The sequence below is a fragment of the Tyto alba genome, unplaced genomic scaffold, assembly GCF_018691265.1.
Source record: "Tyto alba isolate M040663 unplaced genomic scaffold, T.alba_DEE_v4.0 Super-Scaffold_26, whole genome shotgun sequence".
NCBI classification, from domain to species: Eukaryota; Metazoa; Chordata; class Aves; order Strigiformes; family Tytonidae; genus Tyto; species Tyto alba.
The window spans coordinates 12,667,869-12,689,429 of record NW_024881300.1 but is presented as its reverse complement, the minus strand read 5'-3'; the positions used below and the strand labels follow the sequence as shown (position 1 = coordinate 12,689,429).

Here is a 21,561-nt window from a genome sequence, read left to right as displayed (position 1 = left end):
GAAGTGGAAATTACCTATTATTATTGAAATACCACAAAGCATTCATGGTAAGGATAAGAGATCCTACAGCTCTTTCTCTTCTGTCTGTTGGTAACTGCCTATTTCCACACTTAAGACACTCTGGCAGGTGACTTTGATATATAATTTTCATGGAAATATATATGCATTTCTAGATTGGGATACGACACATTTTTTAATTTGTAGAGGCAGTATTGCCTATATATAAATTAGCAGTTAAGACAAGAAATTGGAAACACTAATCCCAGGTAGAGAAGCCAGTGTCTTTTCCTGCATTAAAAAATTCTCTTGGTAGTCAAGAACCACCCTGGTCCTGCATCTGTGTGGCCAAGCATCCCATCAGGTCTTGAGGGAGGAGGAGTGGTCAAACAATTACAATGAGCAGACAAGTCACTAAGCAAACTGAGGCTCCCGTGAGCTTTCCTTTCCAGGCTTTTCATTCCCACCAGGTTTACAAGGGTATTAACCCTAAACCCTTCACCTTATTGGGATACTGGGATTAGGCCCATCAGCACTGGCCACTCGTCCCAATTTTATCAGCAGCATGTTTGTTCCCTGGGGCCCTGCTTCTGCCACCCATCTTGCAGGGACTCAACAGCTCAGGAGCAAAATGCTGCTTCATGAGTAACGGTGGCAGAATCCAGCCCTCTGTCAGGCTAAGGCTTTCATTTTGCCTTATTAAAGTAGTGTTTGTATATTTTAGTGTGTTATTTTAACAGCTATAAAAAGACTTCACTAAACAAACATTTTCTAGTATGTTAATTGCTGTATTACGAATCCTTTCATTGCATTTGACATATAACCACATTTATAGGCAGGATAAGTAGACACATACAGACAGAACGGCACTCATTCGCTACAGACATCAGCATCCCACCACATTTATTTAAGTCATCAGTCATGAATAGCATTTGCTGTACTTAACAAGAAAACAATGTAACTTCCAAATACAGGTACAATTTGCATTTCCCTATTAAAAGCTCCCTACGTGCCACTGACATGACTGGTTCATCCTTTGTAACAGAGACAGTGACAAACAGCCTCCCGTTACTTTTTTGATGCTTTACCATACTGACTGCATTCACTTGGCTGAGCTGCTCTGGAGTAACCATGACCAGAACAGAGGCCTTGACCATGGCGCGTGTGCAGACGCGTGGCAGCCCAACGCAAATGGAGGAGCTGCAGTTACTGTAGTTCAAGATAGGCCAGTTCTGCCACCCCTATTCCTAGCAAGCAGTAACTACTTGGAGAGAGTGAGAAGGGCAGAGTCTGGCTGACTTGCATGTTTTTAATAAAAGAATCCAAATAATATTACAATATAAGATGAATCCTCAAAACAGAGAACTTGTTAACAGTAGGAGCTAAATTATCCTTTCAGTGAAATATGCTGAAGTCCAGGTAACTGCACAGAAGTTATTACCTACATTGTGGGTAATACCTATCTATTTGGGAATTCCTCTCTTTATTTTAAATTGTGGACTTACATTTGAAGTTAAGGAAGCACATGTTAGCTGGATTTCTAATGCTAATATTTTTTCCAGTATAGAATTCAGGCTATTTTTGCTCTTCTTGTCTTTTACTTCATTCTAACTGAACTTCTGTCTAAATAGTTAATGAAGATTAAAAATATGAATACAGATTTATATTGCAAAAGTACCCTGGTTTTATTATGCCATTGTTGCTGCTGCTCTGATTTGAGCCCTGTGAGGGTTCTTGGCCTTTCATGTTTTCTCAACAGGGAATTTACACTAAATGTTGGCCATGAAAATCAATGCACGAACAAAAAAATTCTTTCATTTAAAACAAACTCCTAAACTCGCATCTTAGTTTCCCAAAATATTTCCTAGTTTCCCAAAAGTCCCAATCCTGCAAGAACTGCATTTCAGTTCAAACTCTGTGGGTGTTGCGGGCACTCGACAGAATTAAGTTGTTAATACATGAGAAGATGCACAATTCAAATAAAACATTCCTGCCTATACAAGCCTTTTCTTGCTATTCCTTTAACCATCCCTTCCCCCTAAGTGATGGTGCTATGAGGGCCCTGATGAGAACAGGGTTGCACCAGCTCTCCTGCTGCTCACCTACTTGCTGTAACTTCAGGTGGAAGCTAACTCAGTATTTTCACTGAGATTCTCAAATCTGACTAGATCTGGACGTTACTTCCACTACCATTACCCTTGTACAACTGGGCATGCTGGGAGGCTGAAAAACATGCAGATACTAGTTATATTTTAATATAAATGGGTTAAATCCTCGCTCATTGAAGTCAAGAGCGAAACTCCCACTGGGACTTCGTGAAGGCAGGGAAAATTTCAGATGTAACTCATTTACCTTTCAGGGTGTGAGTCTGGCCCTCCGCATCCTTTGCATGTGTGGGTGCTGTGAAACCAGTACGTTTCAGTACACAGCAGGAGAAAGAGGGATGGATACACAAGGGCTGCACAACCTTTTATAAAGTGTAAATGGTGACAGCTATCACATTCACTTTGGTACCTGTTGCTCATGTAAACAGCTAGAATATTTAATTTGCTCGAGCCACAGGCTCGAGCCTCTACTTCTGATCCCAGACATATAAAAGCTGAGCAGCCTTTTCCTACGGTTCTTTTTATTTATTTCCAGATCCACAGGAAAAAGTTCCCAGACACGGGCTGCCCAGGACTCCACAGCACTGCACTGTCTGGGATGAGCAGGAACACCAGGCAACCCTCGGTGCTCATGCTGGCCTCTGCTGTGTTGGGACACTCTCCACTGCTGTGAACAGGAATGATACCAGCCTCTCTGGGCAGTGATAAATTAGCTTTCTGCTTAAAAGAAACTGCCCATGCTGCTGCTTGGGCATTTGGTTAGTATGCCGATTTGGTAAACTGGTAAAACTCTTCTGTTATTGAGAATATGGAAAAGTCCTGCTTATCTTACAGTCTTCCTGTATTTGCTTTTCCTGCAGCCCATCCTTCTGTCCCCCAGTGAGTAGATGACACCAATTCTGCCCAGTCCCAGAATGTAACATGCTGCAATTATAGTACTGTATACCTCCAGTGCAGCTCACACCAGCCCTCACTCTGGCATGAAAGCATTGCAGGGAGTTACAGGCAGACTGTAGCTGGTTGTGATTCTCTCTACAAGCATGTATGTGATTGGGAAGTTGCATCCAGGTTCTCTCCATATTTCTGTTATCACACTTAAAATCATGAATGAATGAAGCTCCTGTTTATTCTTACATTTGATTAATCTGTACCCAACATATTTTCCTGGCTGTTCACTTAAAGAAACTGAACACGTCAAGAATGATTTGTTATAAAGCTATTTTGAAGGGAAAACAACCAACAAAGCCCATATATCCACACCAAGTAGGAAGACTTGTGTAACAGTTTTTTGATGGTGAGCCCTAGCTGTTGGCAGATAAAAGGCAGAAGGAAAGAAGAACTTCCAGTAGGTTTTTTGTTACTACAGCCAGAGAGTAGGGACAGAGAGGAAGCGACCCGCTGACATGTCTACTGGGAAGAGCCCGGATCCATGGCCACGGTCCCAAAAAAAGGGGGAAGCCTGTCTAGGGGCTACAGAGAGGGAACCCACAGCCGGGAAGGAAACAGCGATACACCTGCTGCAGACAGGACACTTGCCCTACAAAATTAAGCTTGGCAAAAACTTTAAAATATTAAGAAAACCATTAACTGTTGGATTCTGATGAGATACTGAAAGCTGAACCTGGATTTTTTTATATGACTGCAAGAGATTCATTCTTAAATACAATACTATGGTCATGGGTTTGATTCTGGTCCCAGTGTAGCCAAGGCCAAAACATCCTTTAATTTAATTGAAAGCAGAAGCAGGCCCTCGCTTTAACCCTCGCGTCTGCAAACAGAATACAACTGGATGTGAACAGAATAGGAAATATGTTTGGAACTGGTTACAAATTCATGTGTGATTTTCCCCCCCCCCCCTCTGTAAGATTAAAAAGTGGTCATTGAATTTTTTCCTCATTCAACAGCAGTGCTAAGCACTACTGGCACAAATTCAGCTGTCATTCCCTCCCAGACAACCCCAGCACAAGCAGAGGACTCAGTTTCTCTATTGTCATCTGCTGGTTCCCATGGAGTTCCACTAGTCAAATTTGTCCATGAAATTGTATGTAAGTTTTGCAACGGCAGAATTTAGGCAGCAGTCTCCTGGAAAGCAGACCACATTCCCCAAATGCCAAAGCTGCAGCCTTTGGTGTAAATCATACTGGTACAACTTGTTGGCATAACACAGTATGACATCAAAGAGGTTAAAAAGAGTCCCTGGTTTTCATTGTCCGCTTTCTCAACAGACAGAGATTTGCTGCTGCAAAAGCATCTACCAGATCTAAACGGATTACCTGCAGCACTGGTAACATCTGCACTCCATTAGGAGAGAGGCGTAACGGGAGCCTGCCCTTTGGACTGGGAATCCTTCAGCATTTCAGCTTTATGGTGCAAATCTCAGTTTCCAGTGCTTGCCAACTGATCCCTGCTGAGTCTGACCAAGAGTAACGGTGCAAATGCTGCATAATAGCTTCCCAGCACCCATGTGCAGACTCCTTTCAGGTTTTGCTTTATGTGGTCATCAGCAGATAAAAAGCAGCAATTTTAGCCTTTGAATGCATACCATACTGCAGCAGTCTGAATCAAGACAGTACAGGCGAACACCGGAACACCTCTGCTCAGCCTATCCGTCCTGGCGCCCAGCTCTGACTGACAGGCAGGCAGTCGTCACAGTGACTGCATCAATAAGGAATGCAATTGTGCACGCATGCGAAGCTAATAGCCATCCTGCCTGGCAGAGTTTTAAGTGTGAGCAAATCAGGCAAAACCAAAACCAAACCCCTCTGAAATGTTTACAGGTGTCATTTCTTTTTTTAAGCATCAAAAGATTGAAGTACATGCTAATCACAGCAGATGTGGTAAAGTAGGCAGTTTGGTGGACAGAGCATGGAGATACGAGTTTATAACTCCTGAGTTAATTCCAGCTCTGCAGCTTCTCCCGGCTATCAAATTGGGTTAGGAGAGCCACCAACTAGCTGTAACTTTGTACCGATGGAGTTATACCAGGGATGAGAGTGACTGACGATACCTGTTTCAGTCAGCAGATTATGCATTTAATGTCAGTGCAGCACAAGGGAACAAGCTGATGTGCTCCAAGGACTAGATATGCTCATCAGTTTGTTACATTTCATGAAACAAACTTGGCAAAGTCAGTGTGGCTAGCAGCAGCATGGGGCACCGCCTGTGTCAGCTACAGCCTGGCATCTTCCACACCATCTTGTCAGTCTGGGCTCAAAAGATCTAGCCTCCCTTATGCTTTCACATGTGAATCCTGTGTTTGCATGTCTGCCTATTTCTTCTATTTAAATATGCACTTTGTTCTTAAAGATTTTATTAACCCATGAATAAATTAATTCTGATTTCAGTTATACAGGTACAAATTTGGAGTAAGTCCTTCAGAACCAGCAGAGTCATCTCTCTGGGAATGCCGTCTGACCAGGAAGGGCACATGCACGCACCCGTAAGTGCACAATGCTTTGTCTTCATTTGGCTGTTGGTTTTACACCGTCAGATATTTTTGAGGCTGAATACTGCGGATACCCAGCAGAAGCATCTTGCTACCATGTTCAGGTTCTCATAACTCCTCTCCACACATCATGACAGTATACATTCCTGGTGCAACTCCACAGAGATTAACAGGGTTACACAAGGGATTATTTTGGCCAGGTTTATTATTAGGCATGTTTTCTAAAAGAATAGGGCTTTTTTTGTTTCCATTTAAGCTCACGGTAAAACTCTCATTGACTTCACTAGAAGACAGATTTGGCCAAATGTACCAATATTTAAACCACCTCCATTTATTTCAGTGAAAGTAGGCAAGGAATTAATAAGGTCCAATGTATTTTTAAATCTTAGATTTCATAAATGATCACAAGCATGTAGGTCACAATATATACACAGAACGACACCTACGACAACCACCAGTGGGATCATTAAAATAATTAAGTTAGGCCTAGAGACAAATTCATTTCATAACATGTTCCTTACAAAACAGATACCCCCTTGCTTCATAATCTAGGGAGTCTGTTTTATAAACTTCCTAAGTAGTTCATGAAATATCCCCTTAAGCAGACCAGGTCTACTTGCCATTGCAGGTTCTTTAAAAATCGAAAGTTTAGAAATCAAAAGACAAACACCAATGACATGTGTTCATAGACCAAATATGAAGAGGTAACACCTCATCTGCTCCACTGGTACAGCAGTTGGCTGTGACCTCAGGACACAACTCCCAGTACAAAGCTACCAAATCCACATCTTTACATAACTCCTCTCCACACGATGAGGGAGATGGATGCAGGGCACATGAAGAAACAATCAATAAAGATTCCCCTTTAAGTGTAAAGCCGCTACACCTGTGAACCTGAGCACAGGTGCGGTACTTTATACCATGCAGGAAATAGCCTCCACTAGCAGCACATAAAGGGAGGAGAAAGGATGTTTCTGCAGCATTCTAGGGGAGTGGTTTTTCAAGAATATGCTGCTAATGCTTTTTATGTTACTGCCCTGAAAATGATTGCTGAAAAATACTGAAAATGTGCTGTTGTCAGGTGAGTGGTAAGCAAAAGTAGCAATGAAAGAATAACAAAGTACTTGACCAACTAACCTCAGAAACTGCTATAAATATACAGTGCTAAATAACAAGTTGAACTTTTGGCCTCCTTGTTTGCTGTCTTCTTTTTGTGAGCTTTAATAAACTAGACTAGCTTTCAACCTGTTGTAAGCAGGACGAGTGGGAATTACTAATGTGCTAAGGGTAACTCAGCTACAGTCATGTTATCATTACAAAAGAAAGGGAAGAACAGAAAATGAGAGAAGGTCAGCTAGGTTTTGCACCAAAGGTACTGGAGACACTGTTCTGTGTTCATCTTCTGGACTCCTCTGAGAGGCCATAAGTGACATCCCTTCTGACCACAGCCAGGCTGCATGGAGATACCCATTCTTCCTTTTGACTAGCTGAGCTGAATAAGCTAGTATCCGGACAGGAATGTGCAATTTTCTCAAATTTAGGTTTTTTGACTAGCCTGTCCCAGGCATATTACCATAGCCATAATTTTATTTCTGTAAGTCAGATGAGTGTTGATTTGGTATCTTCTCTCCATGACTAGCTTGGTCTGTCCCTTCTTAGATGTCATAATACCCGTTTATGCCTAAAACTCCATGCAACCTAGGCAATGTAATGCCTAGTAAATATATACATAGAAACAGTAATTTCCAAAATAGTGTTCATCAGAGACTAGCTAGGCAGTATTTTCTTGTACGTTTCATCAAATATTCCATGTAAACACACGAATAATTCATTCATTGACAGGGCCCAATCTCAGCACCCAATTACAGTAAGATTTGTACTCCCGAATGGTAAACTCTGCTTTCCCCTCCAGAGCCTGCAGGCAGTCCCTGGGCAGCGGCTGTGCTGGGCAAGGCAGCAGTTATGAAGTCCAGTAAGGAGTAAACACCTTTATCACAGCAGACAGCTCAGCTCTGTTGTGGCTCCCTACATGCCAGCTAGTAGGAGATCCTGGAGAGGTAGACACAGACAGGTCTGAAGAATCAGTTTCCATATAAATTCCTTCCCTCCCATCTCCCCAAGTCACTGGAGGGAAGGGTTAGGCTTACAGGGACTATTCTGTACCACCAATGCCACTGCTCCAGCTGTGCAACAACAGCAGGAAAATCTGCTATCATGGTATGCTTCCATGGGCTCAGCACCTTTTTCCTATTAGTGAAAGCTAGACACAGAGTATCTAACACTGTAATTCGTAGATGTAATTACATCCCTGTTAGAGATTACTTTTATCTTCCATAGAGGCCAAGCCATGGGCCCCTCCTCTGGCACAGGTCGTGCCCTGGTGCTCACAGACCTGGGACGGGTGCAACTCCTGACATAGAGGCTCTGGCTGGTCTGCAAGAGGAGATGGATCCTCACCTCCACCCACCGTGCTCTGTGTCGCACTGCCCAGGAGCTGTGCTGGATGTGTCCTAGCAGCAACACACGTCTGCCCACAGGAACGAACACTTCACACCTTTCCTAGAGCTTATCAAAGTGCTTCATGGACTTGCGTGACCTCAGCCACACAGCTCCTGTACAAAACAGCAATACTTGGCTTTGCAGATGGGGAAGGACTGGTTTGTTTTACACCATCTTATTCAGCAGCCTGGTAACAAGAGTTCTTTCACGTGCTCCAGGTCCCACTCTGGTAAGTGCAACATCCACAGGCATACCGAGGGGCAACAGAGGATGGGGAAGGGGAAAGGCCCTTTTTAAGGGTTTTTTCCTTAAGGGTTCTGCTGGTCAAAATTCCCTTGGAAACCAAAGAGAGATTTGCCCAGTCAACAACCAAATAAGAAAAACTCAGAAGATTTATCTCTAAATTGCAGGTGCATGACATGAAACGAAAAATGATTTTAATCTCCATGAAAATTCTTATGTTAATTCAGAAAAGGCACTGCATATAACCAAAACCTCTGCTTTTCAGCTCCTTTACTTCTCATCTGCAGCATACACCTGATTGCCTTAAACAATGGCAGAGCCCCGGGGAGCCCTGGCAGGCTCACCCCTCTCTGCAGAGCTGCCACACTGGTGTGCAGTGTCGTTATGTGTGCGCAGTGCTCATGCACCGTGCCCATAACCCGCATCTCTGAGCATTTGTAACATGCAGGGAGAACACTTGCTCCTGCCTCTTCAGGTGTTTTGCTTTAAAGTCTGTGTACGGTTTAAGTTCACCAAATACCTATTAAAATTAATGAGCTTTGCACTGCGGCGCACATGAAGACGCATTTTGTAGCGCTTTGCCTGAACGTGGGCTGCTGGCTCCGACTCAGAAACTCTTTGCCTTTTGGGTAATACACAAGAGTTCACAGCCCGTGAGTGTCAGAGCCTGGTGTCACCCCAAAACCAGGGTGCTTGACAACGACCTCGGTGGGAAAAGTGGTACCTTACTAAAGGTAAAATGTGCCATGGCTGCACGCTTGCCTCTGTCCTTCACTGTGTTTAAAACAGTCATTTAGCGGGTGTGCAGGGATAAGAGAGGGAGTGAAGAGGGACAAGACATTATACAGATGCTGGGTAGGTCAACAGAATGGAGTGGCAGTGGCATGGAGAGGTTTGGGAGACACCTGAGGCAGGACGAACCCTACCCATGCGGCAGTGGTTCAGGGCTGCTGCGGCATGGGGCCGGCAGGAGGCTGTGTGGGCGCTGGGGAGCTGACACTGCTGCTCTTCCAGACTGGGATCCTGCACCTTAAGGATTGATTTACACCCCAACTGCCAGCATGGGATAAGTGACAAAATTTTCTAATTGGACATTGCTTTCAGGCAGTAACATCAATAATATACTGATTTGATGGGAAATTAGCAAATAAGTTATTATAAGAATGACACTGGATTGATCCTACATGAGGAAGAAATGTGAGATGTTCTCAGATATTCTAAGTCTAGAGAATTATGTTTCCTAAACATACCCAAATTAGGAATTTCCCTTGTGTCTCCCAAGAAGTGCAGAGCAGGTCCCAATGCGGATGATGTGGAAAATCTGTTTTGTAGATCTCAGTAGCAGGTGTGTTTGAGCTTATGAAACCACCGTATCTGGCTATACAGGGTTGGCAATCATATTCCATCAGGGACAACAGAGAGGGTTCCTAAAACTTGGAGAAGAACATTCTCCTGAACTCAGTCCAGCCCAGTGTGGCTGCAGAAAAGGCGGGGAAGCAGAAGATCTCAGGCGTCAGTGCTGGGCTCCAACAACCAGAGAAGGAGGTGCTAGAGGGAAAGGTAGGGGAATTAAAAACCTATTGAGTAGCTAGAATCGAAAGGTCATGCTTGGTAGGAGAGCTTGTCTGAGGGTTGATCTATACAAGAATGAGTTTGTTTAGACAAGAAACATTAAGAGGAGAAGACACGTGCTTTAGGGGCCTCTTCTGTAAATCATAAAAAAAGTCCACGAGTTCAGAGGTAAGTGAGGCAGGGATATGCCTGAAAAACTCTACTACACCTTGTAACAGCTAAGGTAATCAGTTTTATGTCACAGTTAATAAAACCTGTGCTAGTTTTCTTTGGAGGACAGAGAAGGGAATGGTAGAGCCCAGGTGCCCCAAAAGCTGAGATCAGGACATGCACTATGTTAGCACTGGCTCAGCATGCCTTGGGCCGTGCGGCCAAAAAGCTCTGTTTTCCTGAAGAGGAAAGGCAGGGAGCAGAGAGGTCCCAAACACGGTGCCCTACGAACTGTCAGGGGGAGACTCCCTGTGCACCCACACTATTCTCACCTAGACGTCACTGCTTCAAATAATATCACTCCTGCTTCCTTTTGTCATATGGCTATCACCATGGAAAGCATGAGCTTTTATAAATACATTTAGAACAAAGGAACATACTTATCTTTAATAGAGGGTTAGACAACAAATACTAATTAACCAAGAATGTAAGGTAAATATATTTACCTTTTATAGCAGAACAACTCACAAAGAGCTTACAGCAATTCTCTGAGTTAAAAACACTATTCAAGGCTGTGAAAAGGACAGTCTTCTGACGAAAAATCTTGTTCTGCTAACAGAAATTCAAAGTGATATCAAAATTTCCAGTGAAATTGAGAAGCTAGGGCTTGCTGTGGCATACAGGGATTTGGAACTTCTTTTCCACTTGAAGTCAATGACACATCTGCCACTGAGTTCAGTAGGAGTGAGACTGGAGAATCTGGCAATGTCTTTGGGTATTCTTGACTGCATGTTAGGAGCTTGGACTTTTGCTGTGCGTTTGTTTTTTAAATATAAGAATTGTCTCACTCCCTTGGGTAAATACAATTTGCAACTCACTTTATAGATGTGCTAGAGGTTTGGCAGCCTTTACAATCTGTCATATAAATCCATATTCAAGTGTCAATGTGTGGAGGGGCTACTTTAGAGGTCCTCTGGGTAAAAACATGAATGGAATTTCTAGGGGAAATGCTCTCAAAGATTAATAATTTATCTACTTAGCCAGTTATTTTAGAAATAAGATGTTGGTGATAAGAGTCACTAGACTGAATTCAACAGGGTTTTTTTTTCTTTCTACCTGTAACTCACAGCTACCAGAGTTGGGAATTTTGGTGGGAGACCCTCCTGAAAATAAACTATTAAAATTGAACTTCAGATCCAGGTAAGACAACATCAGCTTTCTTGTACCTCCAAAGCTTGTTAACTTCAATGGCAATTTTGGAAATGCAAGGAAAGCAGCCTCAAGTAGCTACAGGAAAAGGGATTAATAATATTATTTCCGAGATAATTTCCATGACCAACATCATTATGCTGCTGTTGATCACAACTTCTTTTGTATGTTTCTCATTTTCCTTGCCTTTCACCCTCTGAAAAAACAGCTTTCCTTCTTGTATGGTGTTTAATTCAAAAAGCCAACTGGAAAGGTGTGTAAAAGTAGTGCATAAAGCAAACGGGAGTGGTTTAGAAACCATCTTTGACAGTGGTTGTTTAACACTCTTCTCCTTTGTCATATCAGTTGTGTGCTGTTCAAGTTTTCTTGTTTCTAGATGAGAAAATTTATGTAGCCCATAAAAATTTACAGGAAAGAGGGCGTCTACCTCCTTTAATGCCTAATCTGGCACCCTTTACTTATGCAAATTTAATCAATGGACACATGCTCTTCTCACAGCAGCTGCACTAATACAAATAACATCAAAGAGTTTGTTAAAGTTGCTCTGAAACAACTCTGGGATCACTGAAATGCAAGATTTGGCCTCTGCCTTCACATCACCAGCCATTCACTCACGTAAGACTTCCAGAATTCAGGTCCTTTCTCTCCCCAAATTACAGCCAACCACACAACTTGGGAACAGCCAAGCAGAGCCAGCTGAGTGGGCTGAGCACAGACAATCCTAACACATTACAATAAGAAATGTATCACGCTGCCTGCTGTCAGGTGTAATTTGTATCATACCAGAGGGGTGACTGGAGAGCAGGTAGAGGCAGGAACTGGTCATACCTATACTTGCTCCTGCTGGGCCTGATCTGGCAAGCTGCTGGAAGCTCTTCCCTCCCATTGAAGTCAACACAAACGGAGTTTGTTCAGGACCTAACAGGATTGGGCCTCCTCAAAATGCTATGGAAGGATAAACACGATTTGATGATTTCTTTTTTTCTGTTTTCCATTAGCATGTCATGTCTCTCTATTTATACACATGCTCACAATCTGTATGTGTCCTTAAATATACATGCACAGTATCTACTACAAGCCTACTTAGGATTTTGGAGCATAGAGAAAGAAATAGAGGTTGTAACACAAATAAACACAAAGTTTATTCCCACAGCTTTCAATTTTAGTAAGCACAAACTATTTCATGTAACTGGAGCTAACATTTAGTAAAGCATTTCAGCGTATGCTTACATCTTTTGCTGAAATACCATCAGGAGCTCAAACCATCCCCACTGAAACAACTGCAAGTACTTTGCCTTAATCAGGAATGAGAGCAGGGCAGATTCAATGGGGGGTAACCAACCAACTCTACTATGGAGCACTGCAGAAAAACAAATTTAAAAGAAAAAAAAGGGAAAAATAATGAATTAAGGTGTACTCTTCATCCAGCATCATAATGTATGTAGCAGTATGTCCTACTTGGGATGCTGGCAAAGGGTTATCTTTTGCTATAAAAATATATGTAATTTACAGGTCTCATCCTTTAAGCTGTTACTCCAGTGAGAACTGAAGTTTGAGCAGCTGAAAAATCATTCAAGCCTTATGAGATAACACAGCAGTACAAACGAAATACAGTATACAGCAAAACATCAGGCAGCATGTGAGCTCTGGTCAGTCACAGCTTTGTACTTTCAGTTTAAACAAAGTACAAAATCTGGAGAAATACGCTTTTGTTATTTATGAAACAGAAGGAAAAAAAAAAGTTTTAGATCAGTACTCTATTCTCTATAAAAAAAATCTGTGAATTTAGGTATATTCTCCCAAAGCTTCCATAACTGAAGCTTTTATTAAGTAAGTCTGATATGGGGCATATTTTAAAAATAGTGTCAGGAGTGATATTTTAAAATGTGGAAACAGATGTGCTACTCTATTACAACTGCTGAATCTTCTCTGGATTTTTTTATACTACGAAGCATTTGTCTGCTTCTCTGTTATAAATCTCTCCCCACTGAACAGATTTCTTCTCTATGATTAAAGTTGTACCACACAGACATCATTAAACAGACACTGTCCAGAAAAATCATATTGGTTTGGCCTGACCATAAAATATAGGTATTTTAATAATTGTTTCTTTTCCATAGAGAATTTTAGCAGTTCCCTTTCCTTGGAATGAAATCAGAGCCATATGCTTTATGACATCAGAGGCGCTTCAAGGTGTCTCCATAAATGTCATTTATTGCTTGGGAACCTGCCAAATCTGTGCAAAATTTCCTAGTTCTTTTAAAGGAAAAATCTTCAAATGAAACTAGAGCTTTACACTGGTTGTCATACCAAAAAAAAAAACAACAAAAAAATTAAAAATCTATTCCTTATGGAAATATCAGCCACGCAAAACCTCTGGCAACAAAACCTGCTGACCTGGGCTCTGGTTTGCTTTTGAGGCAATAGTGCCTCCTTTAACCAGTCTGCTGGGCACCCTGACACTGCACATCCATACCTTCTCTGGGTTACGGTATGAGGCACTTACCCTTCTGAAAAATCAGCAGTCTGAATGACAAAAAGCTGAATTGGTTTACTTATCATAACTGTAAATCAAAATCAGGTATGTCTTAATGTACTGCTCCTACTAATGTGCTTTAACCCTTAATACAGCAGTCCCTTCCACACTACCGTCACAGGCCTGGTGCTGCCCAGGATCCCCCATCCTCCATGGTGCCCAGTACCCCGCAGGACTGGGAGCCGGGCAAATAGTAGAGACTATGTCATATACACAAATACACTCTCGTGCCACATCTATTCATAAACTGGCATATCTGGAGTCTACTCTGAGATAATACTGGCCAGATCTAAATAAATCTTGCCAGACATGTCACCAACCTGTCCAGCACAAATCAGCTATCTTTAAGCATGCAAAGACTCAATCCGATCTGCAGCAGCCGGCAGACAGAGCAGGTCAGTCACTGCCCATGGGAAATGACCGCTGACACTGAGGCACACAGCTACCTCTGAGGTTAGGATTTTGGCTGGCCAATAGAAGCATCCATTAGTCCCAGTGTAACAGAGCTGTTCTGTTTTCTTAAGGAAGAAGAAAGGATATTTTTTCCCTTAATCTGAAAATAATAAATTGCTTGGTACAGTTGGAAATAATCTAGGGCAGCACACCAACAGGTGCTTCAAACGTATCGGCAAAGTGCAGAAGATGTTGAGAGAGAAAATGAATAGACTCTCTAAATAATACATAAATTTTACAGGCTTTTTTTTTTTTTCTGTAGAACCCCAGTGAAGTTACTGTATAAATCGGAAACTGAATTATTCATAAGTGGTGAATATATAATAAATCGTATTTCTCACTGAAATACTCCTCCCAGGTACATGCCTCTTTCCATGCAATGAACAGAAACGGGCAGCAAGCCTGAAAACACCAAGGTCTTACCTGGAGTCTGGGTACTTTGTCAGGGTAGCCAGGCTGCTGGTGTACATGTGTCCTCCTACATCGATGTGCACGGGAGCGTTCGACTTGGTGAGTTGAGCTGGGAGAGGAATTCCTTGAGCAGCCAGAGGAGAAACTGGGGACCGTGTTAGAGACAGACGGGACATGCTTCTTCCCTCCTGCAAAGGGAAGGCAAAAAAATAAAAACAGTTCCTCTTAAATGTAGCAGTGCATTACCTTTCTTTCCAGTGTGATCACAGATCTAATCAGATCATTTTTGCATCTGCCTGATCACATATTCAGCTAACAAATTATTGCCACCACTGTAATTAAGTGTATTTGCATCATTTTCTTCAAAGTACCAGAGGGGAAGAGAAAGATGCTTATTAGCAATAAGAAATCAAGAAAAAAATTTTTCAAGGTGTCAGCCTCAAGGGGCATAAAACAAACTGCAAAATTCTAATTAAAGGTCGCGGGCTTATGTGTTAGATGTGAAATATCCCCTGACAAACGAATAACCAATTTGTGAATTGGGATTCAGGGGTTTTTGCAAGTTTGTCTCCGTAACGAGACACCTCTAAATTAGTGACTTCCTCAGTACCTAAGGCATTTAGTTTATACACGTAGTAAATTTCACATCAAACTAAGATCAATTTTCTAGTTTATTTTCAATAATTGTGAAATAAATAGATAATTTCAGTTAAGCCTTAATATTAGACATAAAGAACTAATCAGGTTTCAAACTGAAAGCAATTAATACCTGGAAGCAGTGAAAACAGAAAGATAGATAAACTGACCCATGGTTTCATGAGAAGATGCGTTAGAAAGTACTGTACAATCAAGCATGTGAAATTACAAATTCAACAATCCACTTAATGTTTACTGCCCTCAGAAGATTTTAAAATTAGTGAAATTTCTTAATTGAGTCCAAAAATCTTTACCTGAACGTACAAAGCAAAAAATACTGAAATGTCTTAAAAATGAACAGCACAATCATAGCAAAAGAAAATTCCTCAATTCTCTTCTGTAAGAAAAGCACAGCTTATTCTGCATGAAACGTGTGTCTCAAAGCTGATTTCAGTTAAATCGGTATAGATGGCATACACGTCAAATGGGAAAAAAACCCTTTTATAAAAGTTTAAGAAAATGTCCATCCATTCTCCCCCTTATGGGTAAAGCAACATATGCAAAACATTATAGTTGAAGACATTTCTGAATATAATATAATTTTCTTGGTATTTTGTTCTGCAAGCGTGCTACCAAGCATCCAGGCTCTTCCTTACATCTGACAAGCACTTTACATGCAGCATCGCAAAGTGAATTCCCATTTCTCCCACATTACTTTGAAAATGTTTCTTAGAAATCTAAAGCTGGTCTCGCTTTTCTCTTAGCAGTATTTTGCACAAGATGCCTAACTATGCCACTCGATGAACATACAATTAGCAACACTCTTTGTAAAAAAAAAAAATTCCAAGCTATATAGAAAGGGATTGAAAAATCTTAATACATCTGGACAGCTTCACAAAGTCATCACAACATCTCCATTTACTGTATTTCATCTTGGTTAGCTCCTAAGAATTTCCTGCATCTACAGCACAGAAATACATCACCCCATTATGAATCCACATCCTTTCCTCTTCAGAGACTGGAAGGACATCTGCACTGAACACGATGCAAATACCAACTCTGTCCTAGGACTTCTGTGTCAGGCGATGCGAAATTGGGCATTAACATTGTTACTACAGCACCACCTTCAAGGAAAGTGATTGAATCCTTTCATGACTGAAGATGTTGCTTTCTTGTTTCCCACACGAGCCTGTTGTGGGCAATCTTCAGTAAATATGTCATATAGCATAAATAAAAGAACTAACTTTTAAAAACAACTTAGTATGTAAGTACCTACAGTATTTTAGCGACGCGTTTACTAATCTGTGGGTGCCTCATCTGTCTGCCAACACAGACAAAGGTTGTTTTTTTTTCTTACCAAAGAGCACTGTAAACTCATGTTCACTCTCTACTCCTTCACTTAAATGAAAGGGTCAGAAGATCCAGGCTGAATGTCAACCCTGTCTTTGTTCAGACCCCAACTATTATCACTAATGATAAAGGTACAGACCTCGCACGGTACAGAGCTGCCTTAGAAATAAATCTCATGCAGTTTCACAAAACAAGTGCCTAATTAGGGCTCATCTGCACCCCTTGTTACAATTTCCAATTGAAATCAAAGGACTTCCAGTCCTCTGTAAACGTGTCTTACATTTAACCATTTGTCTTGAAATATAGACTTCAATTTTAGAATATGCACAGATAGCTAAAGATCAAGTGATCTGAATCTATTTGTGCATATTTAAACACTGCTGCTATCTTAGGATTTTGTTTAATGTTAGTATACCAGTAAACTCCTTGATCTGTAAAGAGTCTGAGATTCTCAGTGAGGCCATACTCACACAGTAGATATTTAATTTATACTATTCACTGGAGGGACCTTTTGAACAATCCTCTGCTTTTGGCATCTCTCAGCTAGAGCATGTGTTGAAAAAACACTTAATTATAGAAAATCACTGGAAAGCTAAAATAGTTCTCAAACTTTTATGGCTTTTCATACTTATTGAGGGTGCCACTGGCTTTTTGGGGGAGGGGAGAAGAGGAATTAAAACACAGGCTTTTCCCCTGGTTGGAGAGGATTTGTATCAAAAAAAAATGAATCCTATGTTTTTATTAAAAGTTATGGAATTCAATCATTTTCATATGAGCAAATTATCAAGGGGCATAATTGCTAAGCACTACATAAAGGACACTGAAAATGCTCCTACTGCTCCAAAAAAATAAATACCCCCTATTTCTTAAGGTACCGTAACCCTATTTCTAATGACTCCTTCCTCTTCTTAATGTAAAACACAGCTAAAATTCATCACAATGAGTAATGTACTTATTTTATGCACAAAGCAAAATCCTAAATGTATTTATCCAGCAAAAGTCTTTATGCACGTATTTTCTAATACTGATGTGAAAATTAAAACCTTAAGGGTAAATATCGCAGAAACACTAACAAACTTCATTTATTAAACCATGTAAAATAATCCTTGCTCTTTAGTTGCCTACAACAGGATACAGCATCCGAACTAGTGGCACAGGCAATAACCCTGCTCTAATAAGTAACACAGGAACCTGCTGAAGGCAAAATCAATAGAGCCTGATTCCCAAATTATGTGAATATTTAGTTTTTCAAACATTACACAACAAGATCTTTCAGAGCCAGCTTATCTTTTTCTGCCTTTCTAAGCTAACTGCATAAGTACTGCTTGTAAAAACTATTTGCCCATGCAAAGTGAAATAATCACAATGCCATGCTCATTTACACACAAAATGATTTTGTGTCCCATTGTGCTCACAGTTGTTCAGCTCTCTAGGGGTGATTAAACTAGCTATGCTGCTACAGCTTGAGATGATTTCACTGAATCGTTTCTCCATGAAGTTGCTTCTTTGCTAAGCTGTTATTTTAACCATAAAAGGTAAACAGAAGGCAGTTGTAAGAGCTCCATTCAGCTCCGTGCCCAGGGCTATAACCCTAGGGCAGAGAATGCTGAAAGACTGCAGAATTTTCCAGGGTGTTGCCTTTCTTGCTCTAAAGCCTTCAGGAATACTGTTCATTTAATACACACTCTAGATGATACATTTCAGATCCTACTAAAAGAAAGACTTCAAAAGTGTAAGAACTTTTGGGCGGATGAAGCTTTCCCACCTCTGCACATAGCTCGGGGCCATGGTAACCAATACTGCTGTTGATGTTGGGAAAATACAGTAGAAATAAACTGCACAGAGCAGAGCAGACAGATAGGGACAAGGGAGGTGAAAGGTTGAAGGAAAGAAACAAGCAGCAGTCTGGAAGGGGTAACGAGAAAAAGGGGGAAAGAATGAAAAAGGAGGCGGCTCTGAAGGAGGGACAAAGTTAAATCAAGGAGCAGGCACTTAAAAGACTACAGATGGGAAGCAAGACTAATTAAGGATGTAAAAGCGCTTTGTTTCTAAAGTTTATTGTTGCCAGGATAAAAATTAATTGAAACTAATGCTGTTATTCACTCGTGCAGTTTAATTCCTTCATGCACATTTAAGACGTGAAATGAAAACGGCAGGTTTAAGGACCTGCCATGAAGCAGCCGCTCTCCGGGGGAGCCGGGGCGGGGGCAGGTCGGGGCCGCAGCCCGGCCGAGCGGGGCCCCCCGGCTGCCGCCCCCCGGCTGGCGGGGCCCGGAGCGGGGCCGCGCCCGCAGCTGCTGCCCGCCCGGGCCCGGGGCCGGCTGGCTCCTCGGGGAAGCTGCTCTCCCTCCCCAGAGACCTTCCTTTCTTTGCCAGCCGACCCACGCGAGCACTGGGGGTGCAGTCCCCCCGCGGGAGCCCCCCGACCAACCCCTGGCCCGGCCCTCGGGGGCAGCAACCGGCTGCAGGAGTTGCCCGGGCGCTGCCGTGACTCCCCGGCAGCGCCTGGATCTGCCCAGCCTGCGTTCAGCGCAGCCGGAGGGGCACAACTACAGACTTGGCAATTACCTTTGTCTCTACAAACAGGGACGGCGACCGCTCGGGTCTGCCTCCAGAGCCACTCCGAGACAACTGCTTACGCCGTAAGCCGAGCCTGGAGACAAAGGGGGGGGGGCTGCAAGCCTTGGGCTCGACGGCTCCAAAATTGAAAGTCCGTAAACATTTGCACACACCTCCTCGCTGTTTCCCAGAACACTGGACCGGGTGGCAGAGGAGATCGTGCCCAAAACTTTTACGGGGGGGGAAGCTCCTTCTGGAGCTCTAGTTACCGAAAAAAAAAAAAAAAAAAAAAAAAAAAAAAAGGGCTTTCTCCTTCCTTCCCCCCCCCCCCCCCCCCCCCCGCAACCCGCCTATCTCTGGCAGGCTCCAGTCTATTTAGTGCAAGTTTCACGTCACCCGAATGCCTTTCCCTACTGATGGTCAGGGAAATCACCAGCAAGCAACGCACCCGGTCACTCAACTTCTGCCTTTTTCTTTTAAACACACTGTATGCCCAAAGGTAAAATTCAACCAAAAAAAAAAAAAAAAAAAAAGCACAACATGGCGTCCTTTACTTATTCCCACATAACAAGAAACGAGATGTCTTAGATGAATGCAAGGGGAAAAAAAAAAAAAACAAAACAACAAACAACAACAAAAAAACCCCACATCCCCGATCCTGTACGTTTTCCGTGTAGCCAATGGTGGTGAGCATTAGCCAGGCTAATGTATTAATTTTGCAGAAGTGTGCCACATCGCATGCAGGAACAGAAATGCAAACTATAGCCTAGAGTGGTTTGAAGTCTACCCCAAACCAAGCCTTCCACTCTCACTGGCGCCAGAGTTTCATTCACAGCCCGCCCGTGTTTTCCATACGCGGCGCTCCCCATTGTCGCCCGCCTTCCCTTTGTGCCGAGCCGCCCCGCCGCCAGCCCCCGCGCCGCGGCCCGCGCACCCCCGCGCCGCGCACCCCCGCGCCGCGCCACGCCGCCCGCCCGACCCCCGCGGCGCGGCGCGGCCGCGGCTCCGCGTGTACCATGCGAGAGCGCGGAGCGAGCCGCGCTGCCTCCGCCGCGCTGGGGCTTGGCCGTCTTCAGAGCCGGGGCCGGGGCGGCAGCGGGAGCGCGGGCACCCCGGGCCGCGGGGCTCCGCCGGCGCTGCCCATGCTGGAGCGGAGCAAAACAAAACATACACACGCACACACGCGCGCACGCACACACACACACACACACACACACACACACACACACACACAGAGCGCTATCAAAGCGGGGCGGCTGCAAAGGGGGTCCTGTAGCTTTAAAAAAAAACCACCCCTCTGCCGCTTCTCCTCCGGAGCCAAGAGCCGAGTTAGTTTGAAGAAGAGGCACTTTCAAAAAAAAAAAAAAAAAAAAAAAAAATAGGGGGAGCGAGAGCGAGGAGAGCGAGGAGCGAGCGAAGGCGCGAGCGTGCCGCGCGGCGCGGTGCGGCGCGATGCAATGCGATGCGATGCGATGCAAAGCGCGGCGCGGCGCGCGCGGCGCGGCACGGCACGGCACGGCACGGCACGGCGCGCGCCGGCCCGGCACGGCACGGGCAGCCCCGGCACGGCACGGGCAGCCCCGCCGCGGGAGCCGCCGCCGCCGCCGCTTTGCCTTACCTTGGGCACCGGAGAGGTCTGCGAGCCCCGCTTCGGGCTCGGCGGGGCGGGGGGGCTCAGCTTTTCTGCTTTTATTACTATCTTTGCGCCGCAGATCCTGCTGCGATTATTATTAAAGCTTTCTTCTCTCTCTCTCCCCCCCCCTTCTGTTTTTGCTGCTTCTTTTTCTATTTATTTTGTGTGTGTGTGTGAGAGAGGGGGGAAAAAAAAAGCCTTTAAATGAAACTGCCGAGGCTGTTATGAGAAGAAAGGCAATAATCCCGTCTCTAAATAACAGAGGGAAGGGAGAAGAGGAGGAAAAAAAGCGAATTCTTGCTCAGGGCTTTGCAAACGCCTGCAGGGCAGAGGATTAGGCTACAATTAGCTCAGCCCTTTGCTCTCGCCCTAGCTAATTTTGCGATGAAAATTGGCTATTTTCCCCTCCTTCTGGTGAAGGTCTCCAGATTTATTTCCCCCCCACACCCCCCGAATAAAATAAAATAGAACCCCTGAAAATGAAATCAGGCTGGGAAGGCGGCCGGCGCCCCAGCCCGCGCCCCCGGCGCCGCCGCCCGCAGAGCCCCTCCGCGCTGCGCGGCGCGGTCGGGGCGGGAGCCCCGCGCTGCTCCGCGGAGCCCCGCGCAGCCCAGCCCGGCCCGGCCCGGCCCGGCGCTGCCGGGGGATAACGGTTCGGTGTTGGGGAGGATCAGGCCACTGTCACGTCCTTCAACAGACTTACTGAAAAGAAGAAGGAGGAAAAGGGGGGGGGGGGGGGGGGGGGGAAGGGGGAAAAAAGCTG

General features: G+C 43.9%; 1 protein-coding gene across 4 annotated transcripts in view; it reads right to left on the bottom strand.

Annotated features, from left to right (window-relative positions):
• KCTD15 (potassium channel tetramerization domain containing 15) overlaps positions 1 to 20,945 on the bottom strand; it is a 44,583-nt gene extending 23,638 nt beyond the window's left edge. Inside the window, exons 1-2 of one of the 4 annotated variants that reach the window (XM_042797415.1) lie at positions 20,784 to 20,945; positions 14,633 to 14,808 (exon numbers count right to left, since the gene is read on the bottom strand). In XM_042797415.1, the coding sequence (XP_042653349.1) occupies positions 14,633 to 14,796 (164 nt within the window). In that variant the 5' untranslated portion in view covers positions 14,797 to 14,808; positions 20,784 to 20,945. Of the gene's footprint in view, positions 1 to 14,632; positions 14,809 to 18,371; positions 18,560 to 19,174; positions 19,368 to 20,180; positions 20,539 to 20,783 lie in introns of those variants that run through there. The other 3 variants (XM_042797414.1, XM_032987154.2, XM_032987155.2) reach the window with 3 other exon arrangements.
• Positions 20,946 to 21,561: the final 616 nt, after the last annotated feature.